At 42.7% G+C, this 27,333-nt stretch overlaps 2 protein-coding genes across 2 annotated transcripts; one reads left to right on the forward strand and one right to left on the reverse strand.

Moving 5' to 3' along the window:
- Positions 1–7,296: 7,296 nt before the first annotated feature.
- LOC139757855 (uncharacterized) lies at positions 7,297–20,126 on the reverse strand. Its single transcript, XM_071678758.1, has 3 exons — positions 19,962–20,126; positions 14,226–14,350; positions 7,297–7,679 (listed from the first exon to the last, which is right to left on the reverse strand). The coding sequence occupies exons 1-3, from the start codon at positions 19,971–19,973 to the stop codon at positions 7,514–7,516; spliced, it is 303 nt and encodes a 100-aa protein (XP_071534859.1). The 5' UTR covers positions 19,974–20,126; the 3' UTR covers positions 7,297–7,513.
- A 3,704-nt stretch (positions 20,127–23,830) lies between these two features.
- On the forward strand, positions 23,831–26,091 carry LOC139757722 (cuticular protein 47Eg-like). The gene is made up of 3 exons (XM_071678474.1): positions 23,831–23,869; positions 25,047–25,174; positions 25,442–26,091. Exons 1-3 carry the CDS (start codon positions 23,858–23,860, stop codon positions 25,605–25,607), a joined length of 306 nt encoding a protein of 101 aa, XP_071534575.1. The 5' UTR covers positions 23,831–23,857; the 3' UTR covers positions 25,608–26,091.
- Positions 26,092–27,333: the final 1,242 nt, after the last annotated feature.

Here is a 27,333-nt window from a genome sequence, read left to right on the forward strand (position 1 = left end):
TCCAACTGTCTCATAAGTGTACGTATAAACTTACATGCAGATGGGTTCTTCATCGATAGATAATTTCATAACAGTAATTTGATAGTAGTCCTGTGTTGATCAATCAGTGGTAGGGCATCGCCCTTACCAGCACTTGACGTTGCTACCGACAACAGATTAACGTGTGTACGTAACTGTCCGTTGCAGTGATTAACCTATATACACAAGTGCCATGTCGAAAACGATGAACCTGTATATATAACTGTATTTGTGCAGTAATTAACCTGCATACATGACTGTACTTCTGTTATGCAATGATATAGAAAAATGAAATATTCCACCAATTTACTCATCCACATGATACAACTGAAATTTTTGAGAGGATATGTTAAGACAAGACAACCTAAGGCGCTGCACCCGCAAATTTGTCACCCAGCAACTTCTCTCTCCACCTCGATCCCTTACTCCATCTCACCTTGACCGGGCAGAATCTCCTCATTCCTTCATACTTGCCTTAGGACACATATATTGAAAGAGTCCTAGTGTTACTCCAGGACCCGTTTTTCAAGGAACTCTTACAGTCCCAAGGCTGTCCTACATCCAGTTGCAGGGTATGATAGACTCCTTTGAAGTAAAAATTCTTCACGAGACTGTCTACTCCCGCTCGTTAACAGACGATGATTATCCTCACTGAAGGGCGACTTTTTTTTTTTCTACGTGTAAAGTGACCACAGGTAGGGGAATCCGGTAACACCCCAGGCAGGATATGGATGCTCTTGAGAAAAATGACATTTCTATGAGTAAATATCATGAGTCAGTATCAGCACAAAGGAGGCCAGAGATCAGCCATAACAGCAAAACTCATATTATGAGTTCAGCGGAGCCCACACCATATGCAATATTACTATTGATTGAGAATTCATTCATGGATGAATCTGGTGTACTTACTCACAACTTTCTCATCCCTTCATGATGATGCCCTGGAAGCAGAGAATACATTCGATGTGAGAAACATCATATAAGATGTTCCGGTAGACCAGCGAACGTTACAACCTCAGTCATCGAAAAGACATGAAGTCTAGCTTCGTCCAAGGTTATCAGTGAACAGTAGGATAGAAATGTTAAGTTTTAAATGTTTTGAAAACTAAATATCTAATTTTCTTAACTCAGATTCTTACTATTTCCAATTTAAGGAGTTTCCTTAACTCAGTTTCTTACAATATCTCCAGTTTAAGAATCGTGATTCTTAGACCCCTTTTTCATTTCAAAAGATATATACAAAAAAATTGCTTTAGAAGTATTGTTCTTCTGTCTATCTAAGTCAAGACATGGGCGGCAACTCTACATACAAGAAAACCTCTTTTATAATCGACCAGTCGAATCAACGGATCACTAATTCACTACAGATATGTGATATGTTAGACGGCATACCCCAAGAGCCTCATTATGTAGATCCTTTGTGACCTCAGTGATTTAAAATCTTCTGGAGTGGCCTTGTTTGTATAACATTCATGGTTATGATTCACAACCATGAATGACTTCTGGTAAGGGGGTCATTGGCTCCATAAGTCACCACTTCATGCTGTACCTGTAGACACCGTGATACATGTCCCAGCCAGCCAGCAAGACTGCTTTACTCTTAAATATGTCTAACGGGAAGAACCTGATCAACCTGCTAGTGCATACCTGGGACCAGCTGGAGCTGCAACGATACTGTTTGTGTTGTCCTGCTCAGGAGACTCTACTACAGTGTGCAGCAGTGGCAGAAGAAGATGCTTGTGACTAATGATGGATCAGACGTTTTGATTCTGCTTCTAACGTGTCCTAATAGTTCTGGCGGCCTTGGAGGGACCGAGCAACAGATATTCTCCACCAAGGGGCTCCAAAGGGCTTCAGGCATATCTTCTCGTCATTCATGCCAAGCCTGTACGCGGTGCATCATCTTTACGCCACTCAGTAAATGAATGTAGTCGAAAGTCCTCCATTTATCGTGGCAGTGAAGATCAGGTGTTTTGATTAACACAGCGTTGCGTAAGCGTCTAAATGAGAAATATTAGGACTGTAAGGCCTGGTGGCCCTGGTTGTGGATAGGCGGCCGTAATTCCAGTGCATTGCACATGATAGCTAGAGAATGGATGTGTGCGAATGCAGGCTTTCTTCTTCTGTTCCTGACGTTACCTCGCTCATGCCGGAAACTGTGGACAAGTATGAATGGAAGGGAAAAGGATGAAAGCGTTTTGCAACAGTTTTAGTATAACAACAATCAAAAAAGCAAATCCAAAACACGCTTTCTTTCTATAATTTTTCCAGATGAAATCCTTATGAGCGATTATTTCCAGCAAACAGGCATCCTTCTTCACCGCAATCGATCACATCACAAGGCGTCATTTTGAAACTGTTGTCAGCGTCAAAACTACCCGACCTATGACAACCCACGCCCTTTACCCATGGCACCGGCACCACCTGGTCTGCCACACAACTGATCACTGAGGTGTGAACAGGGGCCTCTTCTTCTTATAGCATGAAGACCACTTCCGTCCACCTTCAGTTTATATTGCTGAGACGTACTGTGGTTCAGACGTCTGGGGGATCAGACGTATTGTGTTTCAGAGTTATTGTGGCTCAGACGCATTGTGGTACAGAAACATGGTGGCTCATATGCATGGTAATCCAACTTATGGTGGTTCAGACGTATGGTGGCTTTCATATAATGTAGTCTAGATGTATGACAAATAAGACACGCAGGCAAAGTAGTTCAAAAGTATCGTGATTAGAAGTTTCGTGGTTGAGACACGGACTGTGTGTCGAAGGATACGTCCACTTTATCTATCTAGCGAGGACATGGCCAGTTCACATATTCACGAACGTACCAACAATAATCTTAGTCCTGGGAACAGAGTGGACCGGACTCACACATCCAGCAGTCGTCCACTCCGGTTCACATATCTACCAGCTTATCTACTACCTCAGTCTATGCTTAGTCGACTCCATGGGGACATACTGGACCAGGAGCAGGTGACACAACCATCAATGGGCCCAATGCCCGCTGTGGGAATAGACGCTGTGCACAGGGGAAATTACCATCCCTGGCAACATGTTCACCTCAGTCTAGGCCAAGTCCTCGCCGCGGGGTCGCCAGGTGGTCCACACACCCAGTAACAAGCCCACCGACCGTCCTTGCTCAGTTCAAGATGCTGGGTCACAGGCTTGATGATAGTCATCCCAGACAACCTTCAGCTGGCTCCTCTCGCTCGCCTCTGACCCAGGAGCGGCCCACACAACCCGAGAGAGGTTCACCTAGTAAGACGGCAGCCGCGGGGACGCGAGCTGGGCCAGTGACATGTTCACATCGTCCAGCATCAACCGCGCACTGTGTTCATACGAGCCTCTACTTCTCTCTCTTCCCTTACAACACTCGAGAGGATTCTCATGTCCAGAAGTTAGCAAGACATGAACGTATAGTGTCCGTGATACATGAGTCTATAAGTTAATACATACCTGCTCTAGCGAGTGATAGTTAAGAACGAAGATGATCTCATGGTTTGCGTAACGCATTGTTAAGTAATGATAATGGCTGGTTATTACTCACCTTGTTCGTATTTGTACTCACTTGTTTGATACTTACCCTTGTTTGTACTCACCTAGTTGATATGAACCTCGTTGATACTCATCCTGGTTCCCTAATTAGTACTTACCTGGTTGATACTCACCACTGTACTCACGTAATTCATACCTACCCACTTGACATTCATCCTTGTTCATACTCACCGAGTTGATACTTACGTAGCTGATAGTCACCAAGTTGTTCATTATCTTGATGCTTACCTTGTTAATACCTATGTAGTTGATGTTCACTTATTTGATACTTACCTATTTGAAAATCCCTTAGTTGATACCCAAGATGACACGTACAGAGTTGACACTAGCCTAGTTCTTGCTCACGTAATTGATACTCACTCAAGTGAAGCTCACTTAGTTGATATTTGCCTTACTGAGGCTCACTTAGATGATGTTTCTCTAGTCTTAACTTACCCTAGTTGAAGTCCACCTCGTTACTGTGTACCGAGTTGATACTCAACTGACGATAGTTGATAACCCTTGTAGTTGATACTCATCAGGTTGATGCTCACTTAGGCAGGTTGATATTCACCTACCTGATATTCACCTGGTGGTTATTCACCTACTTGAAAATCACATACTTGATACTCATGTAGTAATACACTCACCTTTACGATTCACTGAGTTGATAGACACTGAACTGATGATCATCTAGTCGATGGTCGTCTAGTTCATACACAGCCAACTAATACTCACCTATTTGATACTCAGTTGATATCCACCTAATTGATATTCACACTGGTTGATACTCATACTAGTTGATACTCATATAGTTCCTACCTAACCGGATGATAGTCCATAGATTCCCAACTGATGTTCACCAAGTATGTTTTATCATAATTTTTCGCAAACATCCTAGGTCACTAGTGAGGTAGCACCAGTAACAAACGAAAAAAAGCCTCATTTGCTCACATTCTTTCTCAGTCTGTCATGTTCATTGCACGGTAAACCACAGCCCGGTATTCACAACCAAGTCCTACAGACGTCTCTGCAGTTTCTCATAACCGCTTCCTATGCACTGATTCACCCCAGCACGTCGGTCCTTGTTTATCACATCTCTACAATTCTCTTCATCCCTTGCATGCCTCTCACCCTCCTTCATATTCAGGACCTTATAACTCAAAGCATCTCTCTATCCTTTTCGTCTTATTTTCAGTCTCCTCTTCCTCCTTGCTCCGTACAGATATGACACGTTCATATTCTCAGTCAGTCTCTCTTCACTCATCCTCTCCATATGTCCCAACAGTTTCAGCATACCCCTTTCAACAGCTCTTACGGTCATGCTCAGCCTACTACCAAATTTTCTCGTACGTAACCATTATTTACATGATAAACACTCCTCACCACGTCCAACATTTTACTTCCATCACATCCAGTCTCATCTGTTCATTTCTAATCTGGGCCCGTGACTCACACCCATACAGCACCGTTGGGAATACTATTGCATATCATCAAGCATACCCATTTTTGTCCTCAAAGGCAGCGACCTCTCTTTCCACACATTCCTCAATGCAGCCAGGACCTTTGCTCCCTCACCCACCCCATGATTCACTTCCGCTCCCAAGCTTCCGTTAGCTCTCATGTCCACCCGTTACAACTATAACACTCCACTTCATCTAGATTCTCTTCATTCAAACACACATCAACCTACCTGTCTCTCTGCTCCTGATGAACCTCATAAGCTCAATCATATCTATGTTAATTCTCAGTTTCCTCTCACATACACTCGCCGACACTAAGACCATATTTTCTGCAGTTTTTCGCTCGAATCTGACAAAATGGATGCCATTTGCAAACAGCAAACACCTATCAGGCCCTCCCACCGCCAGCATTTAATGTACACCCGACACTCTCCGAAACTCTTGTATTTACCTCCTTTACAACCCCATCTAAACAGCCATGGTGATAGCACACACCCTTGACGCAGATTCACCTTGAACTGGAACTACCTACCCTCCGTCTTTTCTATTGGCACACTTAAAAACTCCTCGCTGACTCTAGCAGCTATTCTTCCACACTATATATTAGTTGCACTTTCCACAAGGCATCTATATCATCACTATCAAACGATTTCTCCAGGTCCGAAAATGCTACGTACAAATCTTTCTTGCTTTTTCTCACCTAAATTTTCCAAAGCAAACACGTGATCCATACGTCCCCTCTAACTCCTGAAGCCTCATTTGCTCCTTCCCAGTCTGATGCTCTGCATGCCACCATCCTCTCAACGACCACTCTGCCATACAACTTAACAGGTCATCTCAACAGATTTATGCCTCTGTAATTTGGGCCTTTTCTTGTCCCCCTTGACTTTATAAGATAGCACTGTACAGGCGTCCTGCCAGTCCTTGGGCACCTTCGCCATAACGTGCATGAAAATGCTGAGTGACAAGTTAGTAACAATGTCACCCTCTTTCCAAAGAAATCAACTGCAATCCCATTCCCTCAAGCCGCTTTGCCACATTTCATCGCACGCATGGTTTCACCAATTTCTTTTGTCTCCTCGAAGGCCCAGATTGGGGTGTCTAAATGTGTGTGGATGTAACCAAGATGAGAAAAAAGGAGAGATAGGTAGTATGTTTGGGTAAAGGAACCTGGATGTTTTGGCTTTGAGTGAAACGAAGCTCAAGGGTAAAGGTGAAGAGTGCTTTGGGAGCAAAGTCAGGTTGGTGAGAGGACAAAAGCAAAGGAAGTAGTAGCACTCCTCCTGAAGCAGGAGTTGTGGGAGTATGTGATGGAGCGTAAGAAAGTAAACTCTAGACTGATATGGGTTAAACTGAAGTAGATGGAGAGACATGAGTGATTATTAGTGTCTATGCACCTGGTCATGAGAAGAAAGATCATGAGAGGCAAGTGTTTTGGGAGCAGCTGAGTGAGTGTGTTAGCAGCTTTGATGCTCGAGACCGAGTTATAGTGATGGGTGATTTGAATGCAGAGGTGAATAATGTGGCAGTTGAGGGTATAATTGGTATACTTGGGGTATTCAGTGGAGTAAATGGAAATGGTGAAGAGCTTGTAGATTTGTGCGCTGAGAAAGGATTGGTGATTAGTAATACCTGGTTTGAAAATAGAGATATACATAAGTATACATATGTAAGTAGGAGCGATAGCCAAAGAGTATTATTGGATTACGAGTTAATTGATAGGCGAGCGAAAGAGAGACTTTTGGATGTTGATGTGCTGAGAGGGGTAATTGGAGGGATGTCTGATCATTATCTTTTGAAGGCGAAGGTGAAGATTTGTAGAGGTTTTTAGAAAAGAAGAGAGAATGCTGGGGTGAAGAGAGTGGTGAGAGTAAGTGAGCTTGGAAAGGAGACTTGTATGAGGAAGTAACTGGAGAGATTGAGTGCAGAATGGAAAAGGTGAGAGCCTTGCCGAATTTCATCTTCCGCAAGGCTTTCACCACCTCTTCTCTTTTCACCAAGCCACTCCCTCTGACTCTCCCACTTCGAATACCATCCAGATTTAATCATTTGCCGTTCTATCATCAAACACATTTAGAAATCCTTCATACACACACACACACACGCACACACACACACACAAACACACACACACACACACACACACACACACACACACACACACACAGACACACACACAGATAGTGACCTTATGCTCAAGAAAATTAAAGCATTCAAGAGATATTCAAGTGAAAAACTAGTTACACAAGTTTCTTGACATGCATTAATTTATTCTGAATAGATTTCATAATATACAAATAAATTAAAATCAGTAGATGGGATCTGTTGATGACATCCTGAAGACAGTGATGTCTCCGAAGAATGTATGGTGCAGCAGGTCAAGGCGAGTATCTCCAAGGTCGCATGCAGTCAAGTTGCCCATATGGCTAGTCACTTGACGGTTCTGGCAACGCCTGGGGATGGGCATGATGTTGACTTGTCGCTTAACGGGGCGTTTACTTTCTGTCGTCAAGTTCCTCAGAGGATACGAAGGATCCCTGTGTACCATCAGCCCTCACGCCGGCACTGCTGACGGGGACGGCGTTGGTATCCAGTACTCGGAAGCCATCGTCGTCAGCGATGTACTTGACGAAGTATTCCACGCCCTCAGGGGAAGTCCAGCTGGAATATAGATAACAAGCGTCAGAATCATGTATTTCAAATAATTATAGATAATATGTATATATATATATATATATATATATATATATATATATATATATATATATATATATATATATATATATATATATATATATATATATATATATATGTATACTTATTCATTTATTTGCTTAGTCGCTGTCTCCCGCGTTAGCGAGGTAGCGAAAGGAAATAGACGAAAGAATGGCCTAACCCCCCCATACACATGTATATACATACACGTCCACACACGCAAATATACATACCTATACATCTCAACGTATACATATATATACACACAGACATAAACATATATACACGTGTACATAATTCATACTGCCTGCCTTTATTCATTCTCATCGCCACCTCGCCACACATGAAATAACAACCCCCTCCCCTCTCATGTGTGCGAGGTATCGCTAGGAAAAGACAACAAAGGCCACATTCGTTCACACTCAGTCTCTAGCTGTCATGTAATAATGCACCGAAACCACAGCTCCCTTTCCATATCCAGGCCCCACACAACTTTCCATGGTTTAACCCAGACGTTTCACATGCCCTGGTTCAATCCATTGACAGCACGTCGACCCGGTATACCACATTGTTCCAATTCACTCTATTCCTTGCACGCCTTTCACCCTCCTGCGTGTTCAGGCCCTAATCACTCAAAATCTTTTTCACTCCAACCTTCCACCTTCAATTTGGTCTCTCACTTCTCCTTGTTCCCCCACCTCTGACACATATATCCTCTTTGTCAATCTTTCCTCACTCATTCTTTACGTGTGTCCAAACCATTTCAATACACCCCCTTCAGCTCTCTCAACCATACTCTTTCTATTACCACATATCTCTCTTACCCTATTATTACTTACTCGATCAAACCACCTCACACAACATATTGTCCTCAAACATTTCAATTCCAACACATCCTACCCTCATCCGCACAACCCTATCTATAACCCATGCCTCGCAACCATATAACATTGTTGGAACCACTATTCCTTCAAACATACCCATTTTTGCTCTTCGAGGTAACGTTATCACCTCCACACATTCTTCAACGCTCCCAAAACCTTCGCTCCTTCCCCCACCCTGTGACTCACTTCCGCTTCCATGGTTCCATCCGCAGCCAAATCCACTCCCAGATATCTAAAACACTTCACTTTCTCCAGTTTTTTTTCCAATTTACTTGTCCCTCTAGCCCTACTGAGCCTAATCACCTTGCTCTTATTCACATTTACTCTCAGCTTTTTTCTTTCACACAGTTTAACAAACTCAGTCACCAACTTCTGCAGTTTCTCACCCGAGTCAGCCACCAGCGCTGTATCAGCAGCGAATAACAGCTGACTCACTTCCCAAGCCCTCTCATCCACAACAGACTGTATACTTGCCCCTCTCACCAAAACTTGCATACACCTCCCTAACAACCCCATCCATAAACAAATTAAACAACCATGGAGACTTCACACACCCCTGCCACAAACCAACATTCACTTGGAACCAATTACTTTTCTCTCTTCCTACTCGTACTCTCCTATCACTGGGGATGGGGAGAAAGAATACTTCCTACACATTCCCCTCGTGTCGTAGAAGGCGACTGTAGGGGACGGGAGCAGGGGCTAGAAACCCTCCCCTCCTTGTATTTTAACTTTCTAAAGGGGAAACAGATGGAGGAGTCATGCCGGGAGTGTTCATCTTCCTCGAAAGCTCAGACTTGGGTGTCTAAATGTGTGTGGATGTAACCAAGATGAGAAAAAAGGAGAGATAGGTGGTATGCTTGAGGAAAGGAGCCTGGATGTTTTGGCTATGAGTGAAACGAAGCTCATGAGTAAAAGGGAAGAGTGGTTTAGGAATGTCTTGGGAGTAACGTCAAGGCTTGGTGAGAGGACAAGAGCAAAGGAAGGAGTAGCACTCCTCCTGAAGCAGGAGTTGTGGGAGTATGTGATAGAGCTTAAGAAAGCAAAACTAGATTGATATGGGTAAAACTGAAAGTGGATGGAGAGAGATGGGTGATTATTGGTGCCTATGCACACGGTCATGAGAAAAAGATCACGAGAGGCAAATGTTTTGGGAGCTGCTGAGTGAGTGTGTTAGCAACTTTGATTCACGAAACCGGGATATAGTGATCGAATATTTGAATGCAAAGGTGAGTAATTTGGCAGTCGAGGGTAAAATTGGTGTACATGGGGTGTTCAGTGTTGTAAATGGAAATGGTGAAGAGCTTGTAGGTTTGTGTGCTGAAAAAGGACCGGTGATTAGGAATACCTGGTTAAAAAGAGAAATATGAATAGATATACGTATATTAGTTGGAGAGATGGCCAGAGAGCGTTATTGGATTAACTGATAGGCGCGTGAAAGAGAAACTTTAGGATGTTATAATGCTGAGATATGGCAACTGGAGGGATGTCTGATCATTATCTTATGAGGCGAAGGTGAAGATTCGTTGAGGTTTTCAGAAAAGAAGAGAGAATGTTGGGGTGAAGAGAGTGGTGAGAGTAAGTGAGCTTGGAAAGGAGACCTTTGTGAGGAAGTACCAGGAGAGATTGAATGCAGAATGGAAAAAAAGTGAGAGCAAATGATGTAAGGGGAGTGGGGGAGGAATGGGATGTATTTAGGGAAGCAGTGATGGCTTGCGCAAAAGATGCCTGCGGCATGAGAAAGGTGGGATGTGGGCAGATTAGAAAGGGTAGTGAGTGGTGTGATGAAATAAGATTGTTAGTGAAAGAGAAGAGAGAGGCGTTTGGACGACTTTTGCAGCGAAGTAGTGCGAATGACTGAGAATGTATAAAAGAAAGAGGCAGGAGGTCAAGAGAAGTATACATAAGTATACGCATGTTAGTAGGAGAGATGGCCGGAGAGCGTTATTGGATTGATTGATAGGCGCGTGAAAGAGAGACTTTAGGATGTTAATGTGCCGAGAGAGGCAACTGGTGGTATGTCTGATCACCATCTTGTGGAGGCGAGGGTGAAGATTTGTAGATGTTTTCGGAAATGAGAAAACAATATCGGGGAGAAGAGAGTGGTTATCATAAGTGAGCTTGGAGAAGAGACTTGTTCGAAGAATTACCAGCTGAGTTAAGTGTAGAATGGCAAAAGGTGATAGTAAATGAAGCAAACGGAGCAGGTGAGGAATCGGAGGTATTTAGGGAAGCAGTGATGGCATGTGCAAGAGATACATGTGGCATGCGAAAGGTGGGAGTTGGAAAGACTGGAGAGGGTACTGAGTGGTAGAATGAAAAGGTAAAATTGCTTTTGAAGGAGAAATGAGAGGCATTTAAGTGGTACTTGGAGGGAAGAAGTGCAAATGACTGGGAGATATTTGAGAAAGAGAGGTAAGAAGTCAAGAGGAAGGAGCAGGAGTTGAAAAAGTGTGTAGAAAAGAGTTGGGGTGAACGAGTATCAGTAAATTTTAGGGAGGATAAGACGCTTTGGAAGGTGAAGAGGGCAAAAGGGGAAGTGATGACAAGTAATGATGAAGTGAGAAGGAAATGAGGGAGCATTTTGAAGCGGTGTTGAATATAATGATAGACGATCACTTACTATCCTACCATACACCTTGCCATCTATGGTAAGGAGCTTTAACTCTCTGTAATTCTTACACTCACTTTTACCTCGCTTCTTGATAGGGAGGACCCAAAACATTACTCACGACAATCAACCAGTGGCCCCAGTGAAGAGGCCACATTGTTACTTACGACAACCAACCACAGGTCCCAGCTAAGAGCCACATTATTACTTACGACAGGCAACCAGTGGACCCAGGGAGGAGAATGTAGAATGTCTTGGCTAGGGCGGCTTACGAAGTGAGAGAGTCCTGGAGAGTGGTTTGGTGAGGATGAAAGTTGAAATGTGGCAAGGCGGTTGAAGTGGATAGTATTGTTGATTGGTTGTTAAGGATTTTCAGTGTGTCTATGGATATGGTGAGGTGCCTGAGGATTGGCAGAATGCATGTATAGCGCCACTGTATAAAGGCAAGGAGGATAAGGGGTGAGTATTCAAACTGCAGACGTATAACTTTGCTGAGTATGTCTGGTAAGTTGTATGGAAGGACATTGATTGAGAGGATCATGGTATGTACTGAGCATCAGACTGGAGAGGAGCACTGTAGTTTCAAAGGAGGTAAAGGATATGTGAATCAGGTAATTTCTTTAAAGAATATGCGTGAGAATTACCCAGAAAAACAGATGGATTTGTATATGGCATTGATGGATCTAGAGAATGTATGTTACAGTTTTCTCTTTTTTGTAGAAGGTCTTAAGAATATACATACGCTGTAGGTGGAAAGCTGCTAGAAGCAGCAGTAGATTCTATCAAGGGTGTAAGGCTTGTATAAGAGTAAGAAGAGAGGAGAGTAAATGGTTCCACGTGAAGGATGGTCTGTCACAATGGGTGAAGATATCACCATGGTTGTTCAATTTGTTTATGGATGTTGTGGTGAGGGAGGCAAATGCGAGAGTCCTGTTGAGTTGGGCGAGTATGCAGTCTCTCAGGGATGAGAGGGCCTGGGCAGCAAATCATCTGTTGTTTGCTGATGATACAGATCTGGTGGCGGATTCAAGTGAGAAACTGCAGAAGTTGGTGACTGAGTTTGGAAGCGCGTGTAAGAGGAGAACGTTGGAGTGAATGTGAATAAAAGCAAGGTTATTAGGTTAACCAGAGTTGAGAGACAGGTTAGTTTAGATGCGAGTTAGAATGGAGAAAAGAATTGAGGAGGTGAAGTGTCTTAGATACCTGAGACCTGAGAATGAACATGGGAACGAATGGAACAATGGGAGAGAAAGTAATGCACTGGGTGGGAGAGAGAGAGAGAATGAAGGTTCTGTGAGTGTTGAAGAAAGGGTATATTTGAAAGAATATTAGTTCTATCAACATGATATGGATGAGAGGCATGGACTGTAGATGAGGGTGTGCGGATGGGAGTGGATGTGTTGGAAGTTAAGAATCTTAGGAATATATGCGGTGTAAGGCAATTTGATCGAGTAAGTAATGAAAGGGTAGGAAAGATGTGCTGCAATAATAGGAGTGTAGTTGAGAGTAAAAGAGGGTATGTTGAAATAGTTGGACATATCGAGAGAATAAGTGAGGAAGGTTGACAAAGTTGATATATATGTCTGAAGTGGAGGGAACAAGGAGAATGGGGAGATCAAATTGGCGATGGAAGGATGATCCAAAAAAGATCTTGAGCGATCGGGATTGGAACATGTAAGAAGATAAAAGGCATACAAGGGATTGAGTATTGGACCGTTATTGCCCTGGTTTAGTCCATTGACAGCATGTCGACCCCGGTATACTACATCGTTCTAATTCTATTTCTTGCACGCCTCTCACCCTCCTGTATGCTTAGGATTCGATCGCTCAAAATATTTTTCACTCCATCCTTCCACCTCCAATTTGGTTTCCCGCATCTCCTTGTTCCCTCCACCTCTGACACATATATTCTCTTAGTCAATCTTTCCTCACTCATTCTCTCCATGTGTCCAAGCCGTTTCAACACAACCTCTTCTGCTCTATCAACCATACTCTTTTTATTTCCACACATCTCTCTTGCAATTTCATTACTTACTCGATCAAACTACCTCATACCACACATTGTCCTCAAACATTTCATTTCCAACACATCCACTCTCTTTCGTACAACCCTATCGACAGTATTGTCTCGCAACCATATAATATTGCTGGAACCACTATTCTTTGAAACATACCCATTTTTGCTCTCCGAGATAACGTTCTTTCCTTCCTCACATTCTTCAGCACCTTCTCCCCCTCACCCACCCTGTGACTCACTTCCGCTTCCATGGTTCCATTCGCTGCTAAGTCAACTCCCAGACATCTAAAAACACTTCACATCCTCCAATTTTTCTTCATTCAAACTTACCTCCCAATCAACTTGTCCCTCAACCCTACTAAACCTAACAACGTTGCTCTTATTCACATTTACTCTCGACTTTCTCCTTTCAAACACTTTTCCAAACTCAGTCACCAACTTTTGCAGCTTCTCACTCGAATCAACCACTAGAGCTGTACCATCAGCAAACAACTGACTCACTTCTAAGGCCCTCTCATCCCCAACAGACTGCATACTCGCCCCTCTCTCCAAAACTCTTGCATTTATCTCCCTAACCACTCCATCCATAAAGATATTAGACAACCATGGGGATATTAAACACCCCTGCCACAGACCGACATTCACCGGGAACCAATCACTCTCCTGTCTTCCTACTCTCACACATTCCTTACATTCTTGGTAAAAACTTTTCACTGCTTCTATTTTCATGCACACATATTCGCCATTTCCCGCTTTAGCGATGTAGCGTTAAGAACAGAGGACATAGCCCCCTTCTCTATTCCTTTGTTTGGAAAATTGAAATCTGTAGGGGAGGATTTCCTGCTCCACGCTCCCACCTCTTTTAGGCGGCTTCGAGGACACGCCAGGACTGCATGGGACGTATTCTTTCTCCCCTATCCAAAGGGACAGTGACATCCTCTACCAGCTGGACAGAAATAGAGGACCGGTGATACACTCACGTGTAAGAGCCAGTTATGGTGCTGTCTTCGATGCCCTGGTGCTGGTGAAGGTCGTCCAGGTCGAAGTCGACGATAGAGTCGGGGCGGGCGGTGACCAGGGCGGCCAGACCCAGCAGGACGATCAACTGACGGTGGAGGATACAACATAGGCGTCAGTTATATGAAAAGTATCAGGAAATTTAGCAACCGTACTTTATATATATATATATATATATTTATTTATATATTTATTTATTATACTTTGTCGCTGTCTCCCGCGTTTGCGAGGTAGCGCAAGGAAACAGACGAAAGAAATGCCCCCCCCCCCCCATACACATGAATATACATACCTCCACACACGCAAATATACATACCCACACAGCCCTCCATGGTTCACCCCAGACGCTTCACATGCCTTGCTTCAATCCACTGACAGCACGTCAACCCCGGTATACCACATCGCTCCAATTCACTCTATTCCTTGCCCTCCTTTCACCCTCCTGCATGTTCAGGCCCCGATCACACAAAAACTTTTTCACTCCATCTTTCCACCTCCAATTTGGTCTCCCTCTTCTCCTTGTTCCCTCCACCTCCGACACATATATCCTCTTGGTCAATCTTTCCTCACTCATCCTCTCCATGTGCCCAAACCACTTCAAAACACCCTCTTCTGCTCTCTCAACCACGCTCTTTTTATTTCCACACATCTCTCTTACCCTTACGTTACTCACTCGATCAAACCACCTCACACCACACATTGTCCTCAAACATCTCATTTCCAGCACATCCATCCTCCTGCGCACAACTCTATCCATAGCCCACGCCTCGCAACCATACAACATTGTTGGAACCACTATTCCTTCAAACATACCCATCTTTGCTTTCCGGATAATGTTCTCGACTTCCACACATTCTTCAAGGTCCCCCAGGATTTTCGCCCCCTCCCCCACCCTATGATCCACTTCCGCTTCCATGGTTCCATCCGCTGCCAGATCCACTCCCAGATATCTAAAACACTTCACTTCCTCCAGTTTTTCTCCATTCAAACTCACCTCCCAATTGACTTGACCCTCAACCCTACTGTACCTAATAACCTTGCTCTTATTCACATTTACTCTCAGCTTTCTTCTTCCACACACTTTTCCAAACTCAGTCACCAGCTTCTGCAGTTTCTCACATGAATCAGCCACCAGCGCTGTATCATCAGCGAACAACAACTGACTCACTTCCCAAGCACTCTCATCCCCAACAGACTTCATACTTGCCCCTCTTTCCAAAACTCTTGCATTTACCTCCCTAACAACCCCATCCATAAACAAATTAAACAACCATGGAGACATCACACACCCCTGCCGCAAACCTACATTCACTGAGAACCAATCACTTTCCTCTCTTCCTACACGTACACATGCCTTACATCCTCGATAAAAACTTTTCACTGCTTCTAACAACTTGCCTCCCACACCATATATTCTTAATACCTTCCACAGAGCATCTCTATCAACTCTATCATATGCCTTCTCCAGATCCATAAATGCTACATACAAATCCATTTGCTTTTCTAAGTATTTCTCACATACATTCTTCAAAGCAAACACCTGATCCACACATCCTCTACCACTTCTGAAACCACACTGCTCTTCCCCAATCTGATGCTCTGTACATGCCTTCACCCTCTCAATCAATACCCTCCCATATAATTTACCAGGAATACTCAACAAACTTATACCTCTGTAATTTGAGCACTCACTCTTATCCCCTTTGCCTTTGTACAATGGCACTATGCACGCATTCCGCCAATCCTCAGGCACCTCACCATGAGTCATACATACATTAAATAACCTTACCAACCATTCAACAATACAGTCACCCCTTTTTTAATAAATTCCACTACAATACCATCCAAACCTGCTGCCTTGCCGGCTTTCATCTTCCGCAAAGCTTTCACTACTTCTTCACTGTTTACCAAATCATTTTCCCTAACCCTCTATATATATATCATCCCTGGGGATAGGGGTGAAAGAATACTTCCCACGCATTCCTCGCGTGTCGTAGAAAGCGACTAGAGGGGACGGGAGCGGGGGGGCCAGAAATCCTCCCCTCCTTGTATTTTTTTTTTTAACTTTCTAAAATGGGAAACAGAAGAAGGAGTCACGCGGGGAGTGCTCATCCTCCTCGAAGGCTCAGATTGGGGTGCCTAAATGTGTGTGGATGTAACCAAGATGTGAAAAAAGGAGAGATAGGTAGTATGTTTGAGGAAAGGAACCTGGATGTTTTGGCTCTGAGTGAAACGAAGCTCAAGGGTAAAGGGGAAGAGTGGTTTGGGAATGTCTTAGGAGTAAAGTCAGGGGTTAGTGAGAGGACAAGAGCAAGGGAAGGAGTAGCAGTACTCCTGAAACGGGAGTTGTGGGAGTATGTGATAGAATGTAAGAAAGTAAATTCTCGATTAATATGGGTAAAACTGAAAGTTGATGGAGAGAGATGGGTGATTATTGGTGCATATGCACCTGGGCATGAGAAGAAAGATCATGAGAGGCAAGTGTTTTGGGAGCAGCTGAATGAGTGTGTTAGTGGTTTTGATGCACGAGACCGGGTTATAGTGATGGGTGATTTGAATGCAAAGGTGAGTAATGTGGCAGTTGAGGGAATAATTGGTATACATGGGGTGTTCAGTGTTGTAAATGGAAATGGTGAAGAGCTTGTAGATTTATGTGCTGAAAAAGGACTGATGATTGGGAATACCTGGTTTAAAAAGCGAGATATACATAAGTATACTTATGTAAGTAGGAGAGATGGCCAGAGAGCGTTATTGGATTACGTGTTAATTGACAGGCGCGCGAAAGAGAGACTTTTGGATGTTAACGTGCAACTGGAGGGATGTCTGATCATTATCTTGTGGAGGCTAAGGTGAAGATTTGTATGGGTTTTCAGAAAAGAAGAGTGAATGTTGGGGTAAAGAGGGTGGTGAGAGTAAGTGAGCTTGGGAAGGAGACTTGTGTGAGGAAGTACCAGGAGAGACTGAGTACAGAATGGAAAAAGGTGAGAACAATGGAAGTAAGGGGAGTGGGGGAGGAATGGGATGTATTTAGGGAATCAGTGATGGATTGCGCAAAAGATGCTTGTGGCATGAGAAGAGTGGGAGGTGGGTTGATTAGAAAGGGTAGTGAGTGGTGGGATGAAGAAGTAAGAGTATTAGTGAAAAGAAGAGAGAGGCATTTGGACGATTTTTGCAGGGAAAAAATGCAATTGAGTGGGAGATGTATAAAAGAAAGAGACAGGAGGTCAAGAGAAAGGTGCAAGTGGTGAAAAAAAGGGCAAATGAGAGTTGGGGTGAGAGAGTATCATTAAATTTTAGGGAGAATAAAAAGATGTTCTGGAAGGAGGTAAATAAAGTGCGTAAGACAAGGGAGCAAATGGGAACTTCAGTGAAGGGCGCAAATGGGGAGGTGATAACAAGTAGTGGTGATGTGAGAAGGAGATGGAGTGAGTAATTTGAAGGTTTGTTGAATGTGTTTGATGATAGAGTGGCAGATATAGGGTGTTTTGGTCGAGGTGGTGTGCAAAGTGAGAGGGTTAGGGAAAGTGATTTGGTAAACAGAGAAGAGGTAGTAAAAGCTTTGCGGAAGATGAAAGCCGGCAAGGCAGCAGGTTTGGATGGTATTGCAGTGGAATTTATCAAAAAAGGGGGTGACTGTATTGTTGACTGGTTGGTAAGGTTATTTAATGTATGTATGACTCATGGTGAGGTGCCTGAGGATTGGCGGAATGCGTGCATAGTGCCATTGTACAAAGGCAAAGGGGATAAGAGTGAGTGCTCAAATTACAGAGGTATAAGTCTGTTGAGTATTCCTGGTAAATTATATGGGAGGATATTGATTGAGAGGGTGAAGGCATGTACAGAGCAACAGATTGGGGAAGAGCAGTGTGGTTTCAGAAGTGGTAGAGGATGTGTGGATCAGGTGTTTGCTTTGAAGAATGTATGTGAGAAATACTTAGAAAAGCAAATGGATTTGTATGTAGCATTTATGGATCTGGAGAAGGCACATGATAGAGTTGATAGAGATGCTCTGTGGAAGGTATTAAGAATATATGGTGTGGGAGGCAAGTTGTTAGAAGCAGTGAAAAGTTTTTATCGAGGATGTAAGGCATGTGTACGTGTAGGAAGAGAGGAAAGTGATTGGTTCTCAGTGAATGTAGGTTTGCGGCAGGGGTGTGTGATGTCTCCATGGTTGTTTAATTTGTTTATGGATGGGGTTGTTAGGGAGGTGAATGCAAGAGTTTTGGAAAGAGGGGCAAGTATGAAGTCTGTTGGGGATGAGAGTGCTTGGGAAGTGAGTCAGTTGTTGTTCGCTGATGATACAGCGCTGGTGGCTGATTCATGTGAGAAACTGCAGAAGCTGGTGACTGAGTTTGGTAAAGTGTGTGAAAGAAGAAAGTTAAGAGTAACTGTGAATAAGAGCAAGGTATTAGGTACAGTAGGGTTGAGGGTCAAGTCACTTGGGAGGTGAGTTTGAATGGAGAAAAACTGGAGGAAGTGAAGTGTTTTAGATATCTGGGAGTGGATCTGGCAGCGGATGGAACCATGGAAGCGGAAGTGGATCATAGGGTGGGGGAGGGGGCGAAAATTCTGGGAGCCTTGAAGAATGTGTGGAAGTCGAGAACATTATCTCGGAAAGCAAAAATGGGTATGTTTGAAGGAATAGTGGTTCCAACAATGTTGTATGGTTGCGAGGCGTGGGCTATGGATAGAGTTGTGCGCAGGAGGATGGATGTGCTGGAAATGAGATGTTTGAGGACAATGTGTGGTGTGAGGTGGTTTGATCGAGTAAGTAACGTAAGGGTAAGAGAGATGTGTGGAAATAAAAAGAGCGTGGTTGAGAGAGCAGAAGAGGGTGTTTTGAAATAGTTCGGGCACATGGAGAGAATGAGTGAGGAAAGATTGACCAAGAGGATATATGTGTCGGAGGTGGAGGGAACGAGGAGAAGAGGGAGACCAAATTGGAGGTGGAAAGATGGAGTGAAAAAGATTTTGTGTGATCGGGGCCTGAACATGCAGGAGGGTGAAAGGAGGGCAAGGAATAGAGTGAATTGGAGCGATGTGGTATACCGGGGTTGACGTGCTGTCAGGGGATTGAATCAAGGCATGTGAAGCGTCTGGGGTAAACCATGGAAAGCTGTGTAGGTATGTATATTTGCGTGTGTGGACGTATGTATATACATGTGTATGGGGGGGGGTTGGGCCATTTCTTTCGTCTGTTTCCTTGCGCTACCTCGCAAACGCGGGAGACAGCGACAAAGCAAAAAAAAAAAAAAAATATATATATATATATATATATATATATATATATATATATATATATATATATATATATATATATATATATATATATATATATATATATATATGTGTGTGTGTGTGTGTGTGTGTGTGTGTGTGTGTGTGTGTGTTGCATTAAAGACGAATGGTTACTTTAACATTATTCTAACACATCTTCACACAAATTCGTGGTAATTTCTAATGTAATGTCTGCCAAATAGAAATAATTTGAAAATTACTTTACTTTTAATGTTTACGTAAAGATATGTGAAAATCTTATATTTTTCTTTTTTTGCCAAGATATAGCATTTGTTTAGAATATCTCTGGTAAATAATTCAATTTACGGTATAAACGATCTTGACAAAAAATGGCCGTAGAAAAATAACGATCCAATCCTCTCTGAGATCTATCTTCCAACACAAGGGAGAACCCAACTCACGGTGCACTTCATGTTGGTCGGTGGTCAGCGATTGTGTGATGTCCCACAAGGCGCTGTGGCTGGGGTTTTATAGTAGCCCAGTGTAGGTAACACACCCAAGGCCGACCTCTAACGTTCAGCCAACAGCGACACACGCTACAGGGACCGTCCCTTCCTCAGTGACCCAGTGATGATGCCACTTGTCCTGTCATTTTGTCGTACTTTCTAACCTTTGATGGGAAAAAGGAATCACGAAAATCAGTTCAAGTTTTGTATTAGTGATATGTGATATCTTATGCGCAGAACAACTTTCAAGTAGCAAGCAGGTCAAGTCTGGCAACTTCAATGTGTTAATGAAAAGAAAAAACCAGAGGTTATCTTTTCCCATACACCACGCCCCTCACAGCTCACTGTCTGGAGTTGTGCAAGACTAACATTCACATCTTAATTTCCTTAGTTAAGAGTAATTAAAGGTCAGTTTGCAAATCTAGGTCTTAAATATGTTCATATATATGAAGCGTCTGAGGTAAACCTTTGAAGGTTTTGTGGAGGCTAAAATGGAAAGGGAGCTGTGGTTTCGGTGCATTACACAAGACGGCTAGAGACTGAGTGTGAACGGATATGGCCTTTTTGTCTTTTTTCTTGGCGTTACCTCGCTGAAGCAGAGGGTAGCGATGCTGTTCCCTGTGTTGTGAACGAATGTGGCCTTTGTTGTCTTTTCCAAGTGCTACCTTGCGCGCGCGCGGGGGGAGGGGGGGTGCCATTTCATATGTGGCAGGGTGGCGACAAGAATGGATGAAGGCAGCAAGTATGAATATGTACATGTGTATATATGTATATGTCTGTGTATGTATATATATGTATACGTTGAAATGTATAGGTATGTATATGTGCATGTGTGGGTGTGTATGTATATACATGTGTATGTGGGTGGGTTGGGCCATTCTTTCGTCTGTTTCCTTGCGCTACCTCGGTAATGCGGGAGACCGACAAAGTATAACAAAGGAATACATATACATATATACATATATATATATATATATATATATATATATATATATATATATATATATATATATATATATATATATATATATATATATATATATGTATATACAGAGAGAGAGAGAGAGAGAGAGAGAGAGAGAGAGAGAGAGAGAGAGAGAGAGAGAGAGAGAGAGAGTTGTCTTTCATTTATGAGTTCGTTTGTTTGAAGATGTTCCATCATGTGTCTCTTTCTCACACCCTTCAATACATTACTCATGCATGATGTTAGGCTAACTGGTCTGCAATGTTTAGGAAATACTTTGGTGTCACTTTCGTGTACTGGTATTATGGACGCCATCTCCTGTATATTTCCTATGCTAAATCGATCAAATCTTTTCCTCAGTAGCATTTTAGGAGGTTTAGCTATTGCTTCTTTCGTCCTCTTCAGAAATATTGATGGAATTCCATCAGGCCCTAAGGCCAAGTTTGCTTTTAAGTTGATCGATTACTTTAATCATGTACCTTTTCTGACAGATTTACATCTGTAATTACGTATTCGTCTTATTCATAAGATATCTATCAACTTTATAATTCTGATTTGTACTAAACCCTGGCTTATATTAGTTAATCAGAATGTCGCTAGATTCTTTTGAAGTCATTTACAGAATTTTCGCTTTCCTTGAAGGTTTCAATCGCTTATCTACTTTTTTTCTGTATCTCAGCGAAAAGGATTATTTCTTCTCTTGATATTTGTTTTCTTTCTTCGTGATCCATTATTTCTGTTAACATCTCTTAATCTGCCTACTTATTTTTTAGCTTTACTTTTTCCTTCCTTATTTTCTACTTCTTCGCATCTTTATTTTCATATTTTCATATACTGCTGCGCTACCTTGCTTAGCTTTCATTTTTCTCTTTTGCTTCTAAATGTTTCATACCCTTCTGAACATCATTCATTTTATATTGTTTCATTCCTCTATGTTTCAGTAAACTTGATAAGGATTATGTTATTGCCGAAAATGGGGTCGTTAACTGTCACCATTTGACTTCGTGTATTCATGTATGGTATGTTCTACCGCGAGAGAGAGAGAGAGAGAGAGAGAGAGAGAGAGAGAGAGAGAGAGAGAGAGAGAGAGAGAGAGAGAGAGAGAGAGAGAGAGAGAGAGAGAGAGAGAGAGAGAGAGAGAGAGCAGAAGGTTAGACATTAATGAACAACGCCAAACGTAGAATTCGAGCATCAGCAGTGGGTGGAGTGGGGACAACTCCATTGGGGGACCAAAATAGAAGCGTCCCAGTGGAGACGACTGGGACAACTATGGAAAAGGATGACTGAGGTAAATAATTTCTAGAAATAAGTAGAGATGAAAGGGCTTTGGTAAAACAAGACATCTAGGAAAACCCAATAGAATATATAGCGATGATATACGGAAGCAGAGTCCTACAGACATTCTTGAATTATGAGGAATGGGCAAGTGTTAGATTTACTGGAACGAAGATTCCTGGCCCTACAGCAAAGTAATGCTGTGCATACAATTAGTGATGAAGTAAGTATGGGAGGATGATCATGGTGGGACACAGCCATGTTCCCTGAATGGAATCTAGCGATGTACAGACTCGCACAACAGTGAGAGTGAGGCTATGGAGTTTGATTTTGTCTCTTGCCATAATTCCAATACGAATTAAGAAATAGTAAATGACAATAGTTTAAGAAGGCAAGCCCGACCTCAGGGCTATTGAAAGGGTGTCAATGGTGTCTATATAAGGTAGGGTAAGGACAACGTCTGCTTTATCGGCGGCTCCATCTGCATATACTGCATATTCCTGGACTATCAGGTCATCACTGCCCGCACCGGCTGTAGACGTCTGTCTCTCCCTGACCATATCTAGTGTCTGTGTTGATCGTATATCAAGGTCCAGACAAGTCTGACCTGAGTACAGCCAACCCTGACAGCGGTTAACCCCTCGCCATCAACGGTCACTGGGAGAATATCAGTTGCGTCTTAGCTACGTCTCTTCCTTGTACATCAACTGACTGTTCTACGCTTTCTATTTCATTCTTGTATCTCCCCTGACGATGTGATAATTACACGAAAGCGCACTTGGGAACTTATCGTGTTTCAATTTATTCGTTTTATGCATTTACTAAATCACGCGCATCACTGTGGCCTCTTTCAAGATATGGAGGAGATATAGGGGAGAAAGAATACTTCCCACGTATTCCCTTCGTGTCGTAGAAGGCGACTAAAAGGTAAGGGAGCGGGGGGGAGAGGGGTTTGGAAATCTTATGAAAATCATAAAAGCTTATTTCGCACTTAAAGAGATGTTCAAAGAAATTTCATTGCATTATTTTGTCGATCACCTGAGTGTCGTTTGCCTCGTCCTCGTGAAGTATAATCTGCGTCAGTGTCTTGACGCAGTGCTGCAGGTGTGAGCGATCCCACTCTTATTCCTTGCACTTCAGCTTACTGTTATCAAACCTGACGCAAGTGTTCAGCTGCAGAGGATTTCTCTAAACGCGAATTATTCGGTCGAGTTTTAATGTCAAACCTGCTAACAAGTATAAGAAAGAAGGGAAAAAGAATGTAGTACTTCCTCACTAAGTACGTATATGTAAGTCACTTTTCCTTTTGCTCACAAACATATTTTGCTTCTGTGAACTAACTTTTTTTTTGCATGTGTTTATACTCTTTGTGTTTGCCAGTCTATATCTGTGTGACTGTGTTTGTTTAGGCATTTCTCTGAAAGCGTGAATATGAATGACAGAATGTCTTGTTTTGTATTTGTGTCATTGGTGTACAATTACGAGGTTATGCCAAGTTGTGGTTGGCAGGGACAAGGTCTGTGGTTGAGGGGTGTGGCTTCAGTTGTTGTTATAAAACCCGAGGCGACCAATCTAGCCCCATCATTCACTCCCGCACTTACCATCAACTAACATGAAGTGTGCAGTAAGTCAGCCTCCCCCTGCTCCTGCCTGGGTTGTATTGTGTCCTCCTTCACTTGTTACCTTGGAACTATTGTGTCAAGGCTGATAACAAAATACTGTCGCTGTAAAAGATGGTGAGGTGTTCCACTGTGCTGTCCAAGACGTAACGTCGAGGTTACGAAGTTATCTTCGTTTTATAGCTCACCTAAAGAACTTTTGCCATCGCTTAGCGGACTTCGTCTGTCATCATACGTCCGTAGATGTTTCACATATTGGTCTTCTCTTCTCAACTACTTGATCCAGTATAAACCAAACTTGATATTAGTGGTCTTCAGGAAGACCCTATTCAAAATTTGTGTCCAGGATGGTTGCTGTTATTATATTCAGTCCTTTCATTAACTTTTTACTTTTCAATCTTCTTTGAAACTCATGAGTTAATTTCAACCAGAGGTCGTAGGGAAGGTCCTTCAGTGATATTTTAAGACTGTGTTCGACGATCTCGGCCATCATCCAAGATGGCTCGCTGTTACTAATAGGTCAGGTCGACGATATTGGGTGATGGGAGCCTCTAGTTCCTCTTACTGGCCGCCCTGATGTTAATGTCTGGACAATTAAGCCTCTGATCAACAGGAACACGACAAACCTAGAAGTATCAGACAACAGATTATTCGAATTCGACGACTTTGTATCTGAAGAAGAATTTTCCATCGCCACCAGAGGATATAGAGGAGCTTCACCTTCATCAAGATACTAAGAATGAAAAATCTAACGTAAGAGGAATTGGTTGGAATAATGTTGGCGTCTAACTTATGAGGGAAAATCACTAAAACTTCAAAGAATCATCGGTTTGTCGAAGGGTGAGGAGTTTCATTAGTTGTTAAGGTGACAGTTGAGCCCAACAGTGACTGGGACACCTGCAGCAGGTGGTGATGATCGTGAACGAAAGTATTTTTCTTATTATGTCGCTGTATTAGTACTGATCTTTTGTGGCTTAGCATTTTTTCTTTCTTTCGTCTTGTTCAGTAAAGATCACTGATTTTCCAGTACAGTAAATGTATGGGTCCACCTTTATTTCACGGTTATTTCAACTTTTTTCTACATGTTTTGCCTTAAATATTATACGGAGTAGTCTATACTTTAAATTTGCTATACTCTCTCCTGTCGTTCGCTGGACCATAATCTTTCCTCTCCACCGTCAGGTTCTCGTCCTTCTGAGCCTGGCCGCCCTGGTCGCTGCCCGCCCCGACTCTATCCTCGACCTGAACCTGGACGACATCCAACACTACCAGGTCAGCGAAGACGACACGACCGTCACTGGCACGTACAGGTGGGTCCATCACTTGCTGTCCAACTCTGGTCTTGAAATATTTCTAGAAAGACGTGAATACTACAAACAATAGATCACATCTTTTGAACGTAACATCAGTGTTTTCTTGCCCAGTAAAATGTCGCTATATTCGCACGTTTGACGTAAAAGAAGAGTCACCACAAGTCTATACTGTCTGTACATTTCCGAAATGTAATGTGGAGCAGAAATCATGTGATGCAAAGTACTAACATTACCTAAATCTATGTGTTTATTTTTGTCCTGCAGCTGGACTTCTCCTGAAGGTGTGGAGTACTTCGTCAAGTACGTCGCTGATGCCAGTGGCTTCCGTGTCTTGGATTCCAACGCTGTACCAACTAGCGCTAAAGGTGTGAGGGCTGACGGTTCACAGGGATCCTTCTTCTCCTCTGAGGAGTTCGATAGCAGGGAATGAACAAAGCTGACGGCAACAAATATGACGACATTATTGGATCACCTGTCTCCGTAAAGACGGGAAAAATCAGTAAATGTTGATGGTGATTGTGGATGGTCGTGGGCAGCGTCAGTTCATCTGGCGAGCACACCACTGCTCACTTCCCCACTATAATCCTCAGTGACTCCCTCCTGACCAGGCTATGTGACGTCCTCCTCAGCACCTCTTTTCATTACGTCCTTTTATGACACCCCCTTCAGACAGCCTGTCCTATCCCTATCAAAATCTACATCACCCAGCAGGTAACATTGTTATAAACAATGAGACCTGTTACATGTCCTTCCCATATACACTCAGGTCTTCCTGTGATACCCTCTGAACCACACCTCTCTCTGCACAGCCTCCTCTGACGACCTCTCCATCAACACTGACAACCTTTTGACTCAGTATTATCTATTTCGTAATTTATGATGAATAAATTTGATAAGCAAGAACAGAGTTTTGTTAAGGATCTATCATGTGAAGGAACATCTATATTTATATACAAGATTAATGGCAAGTAGAAAACATATGATCAATATCATCTATTAATTGTAGGACACCTGGCGCCATTCACACACTAACACAGAGTGGTTGGGATCAGGGACAGCAACAACAGAAGACTGGAACAGTTTTCCAGGGTTCAGAGAGACTACAGCTCCTGCACTCCTTCATGTACAAGTAAAGGGGAGTAAGTGAATTATACAGAGATCCCTAAATGACACGTCTCTTTAGTACTAAGTTTTACTGTGGGATGAGAAACCAGATATATGAAATCCAATGTTGAGGAGCGTTGCCAAGTTTAATTAACTTTGAACGAATTGATATTTTAATATGTGAAATATATTCAGTGGGAAGATAATGTGAGTAACTGACTTGAAAAAAAGAAAGAGGTTTATAAAACTGAATTTTATAAGCGGAAAAATTGTAGATGAAAAAGAATTTTCATCTATGATAGGCAACTCTGCTGGATAATGTGTAGACCAGCTAGGTTACACTTAGTCGCTGTCTCCTGCGTTAGCAAGGTAGCGCAAGGAAACAGACGGAAAAATGGCCCAACCAACCAACAATCACATGCATATACATAAAGGCCAACGCAGGAATATATACATACCTATACATCTTAACATGTACATACATATACTGGATACATTCTATTTTGAGCCAATCAGGTAACCAAATATTATCCTTACAGTACTGGGGGAACAAATTTAAGGCCTTTACCACTGCATGATCCACACAATGAGCAGGTCAGATTAACCAAGGCAAGGAATTTGATACTAAGGTAGACGAAGCCTGTAATCAAACACACACACACACACACACACACACACACACACACACACACACACACACACACACACACACACACACACACACACACACACACAGGTGAGCCAAGCTAGGAAAGTAAAATAACCGGTCAACTATGGCCAGATCTGCAAGAAGGAGGAAAGAAAAAGAAATACACCATAAATCACCTAAAAGCACAAGACTGGAAATCATTTGAAATTACTGAGAAACAGGATTAAAATATAATATAGTTGTAGGAGGATATACTGGAATATCCAGCCAGAGATATAAAAAGTTTCATCGGATAGAAAAAAGGGAATTTTAGAAAAAAATAGTCAAAGAGCAATGAAGCAAGAACGAAATTAGTTAAGGAGCTTATGAAGAAATATAGCCACAGGAAAATAGATACAATAGA

The sequence above is a fragment of the Panulirus ornatus genome, chromosome 28 (assembly GCF_036320965.1).
Source record: "Panulirus ornatus isolate Po-2019 chromosome 28, ASM3632096v1, whole genome shotgun sequence".
NCBI classification, from domain to species: domain Eukaryota; kingdom Metazoa; phylum Arthropoda; class Malacostraca; order Decapoda; family Palinuridae; genus Panulirus; species Panulirus ornatus.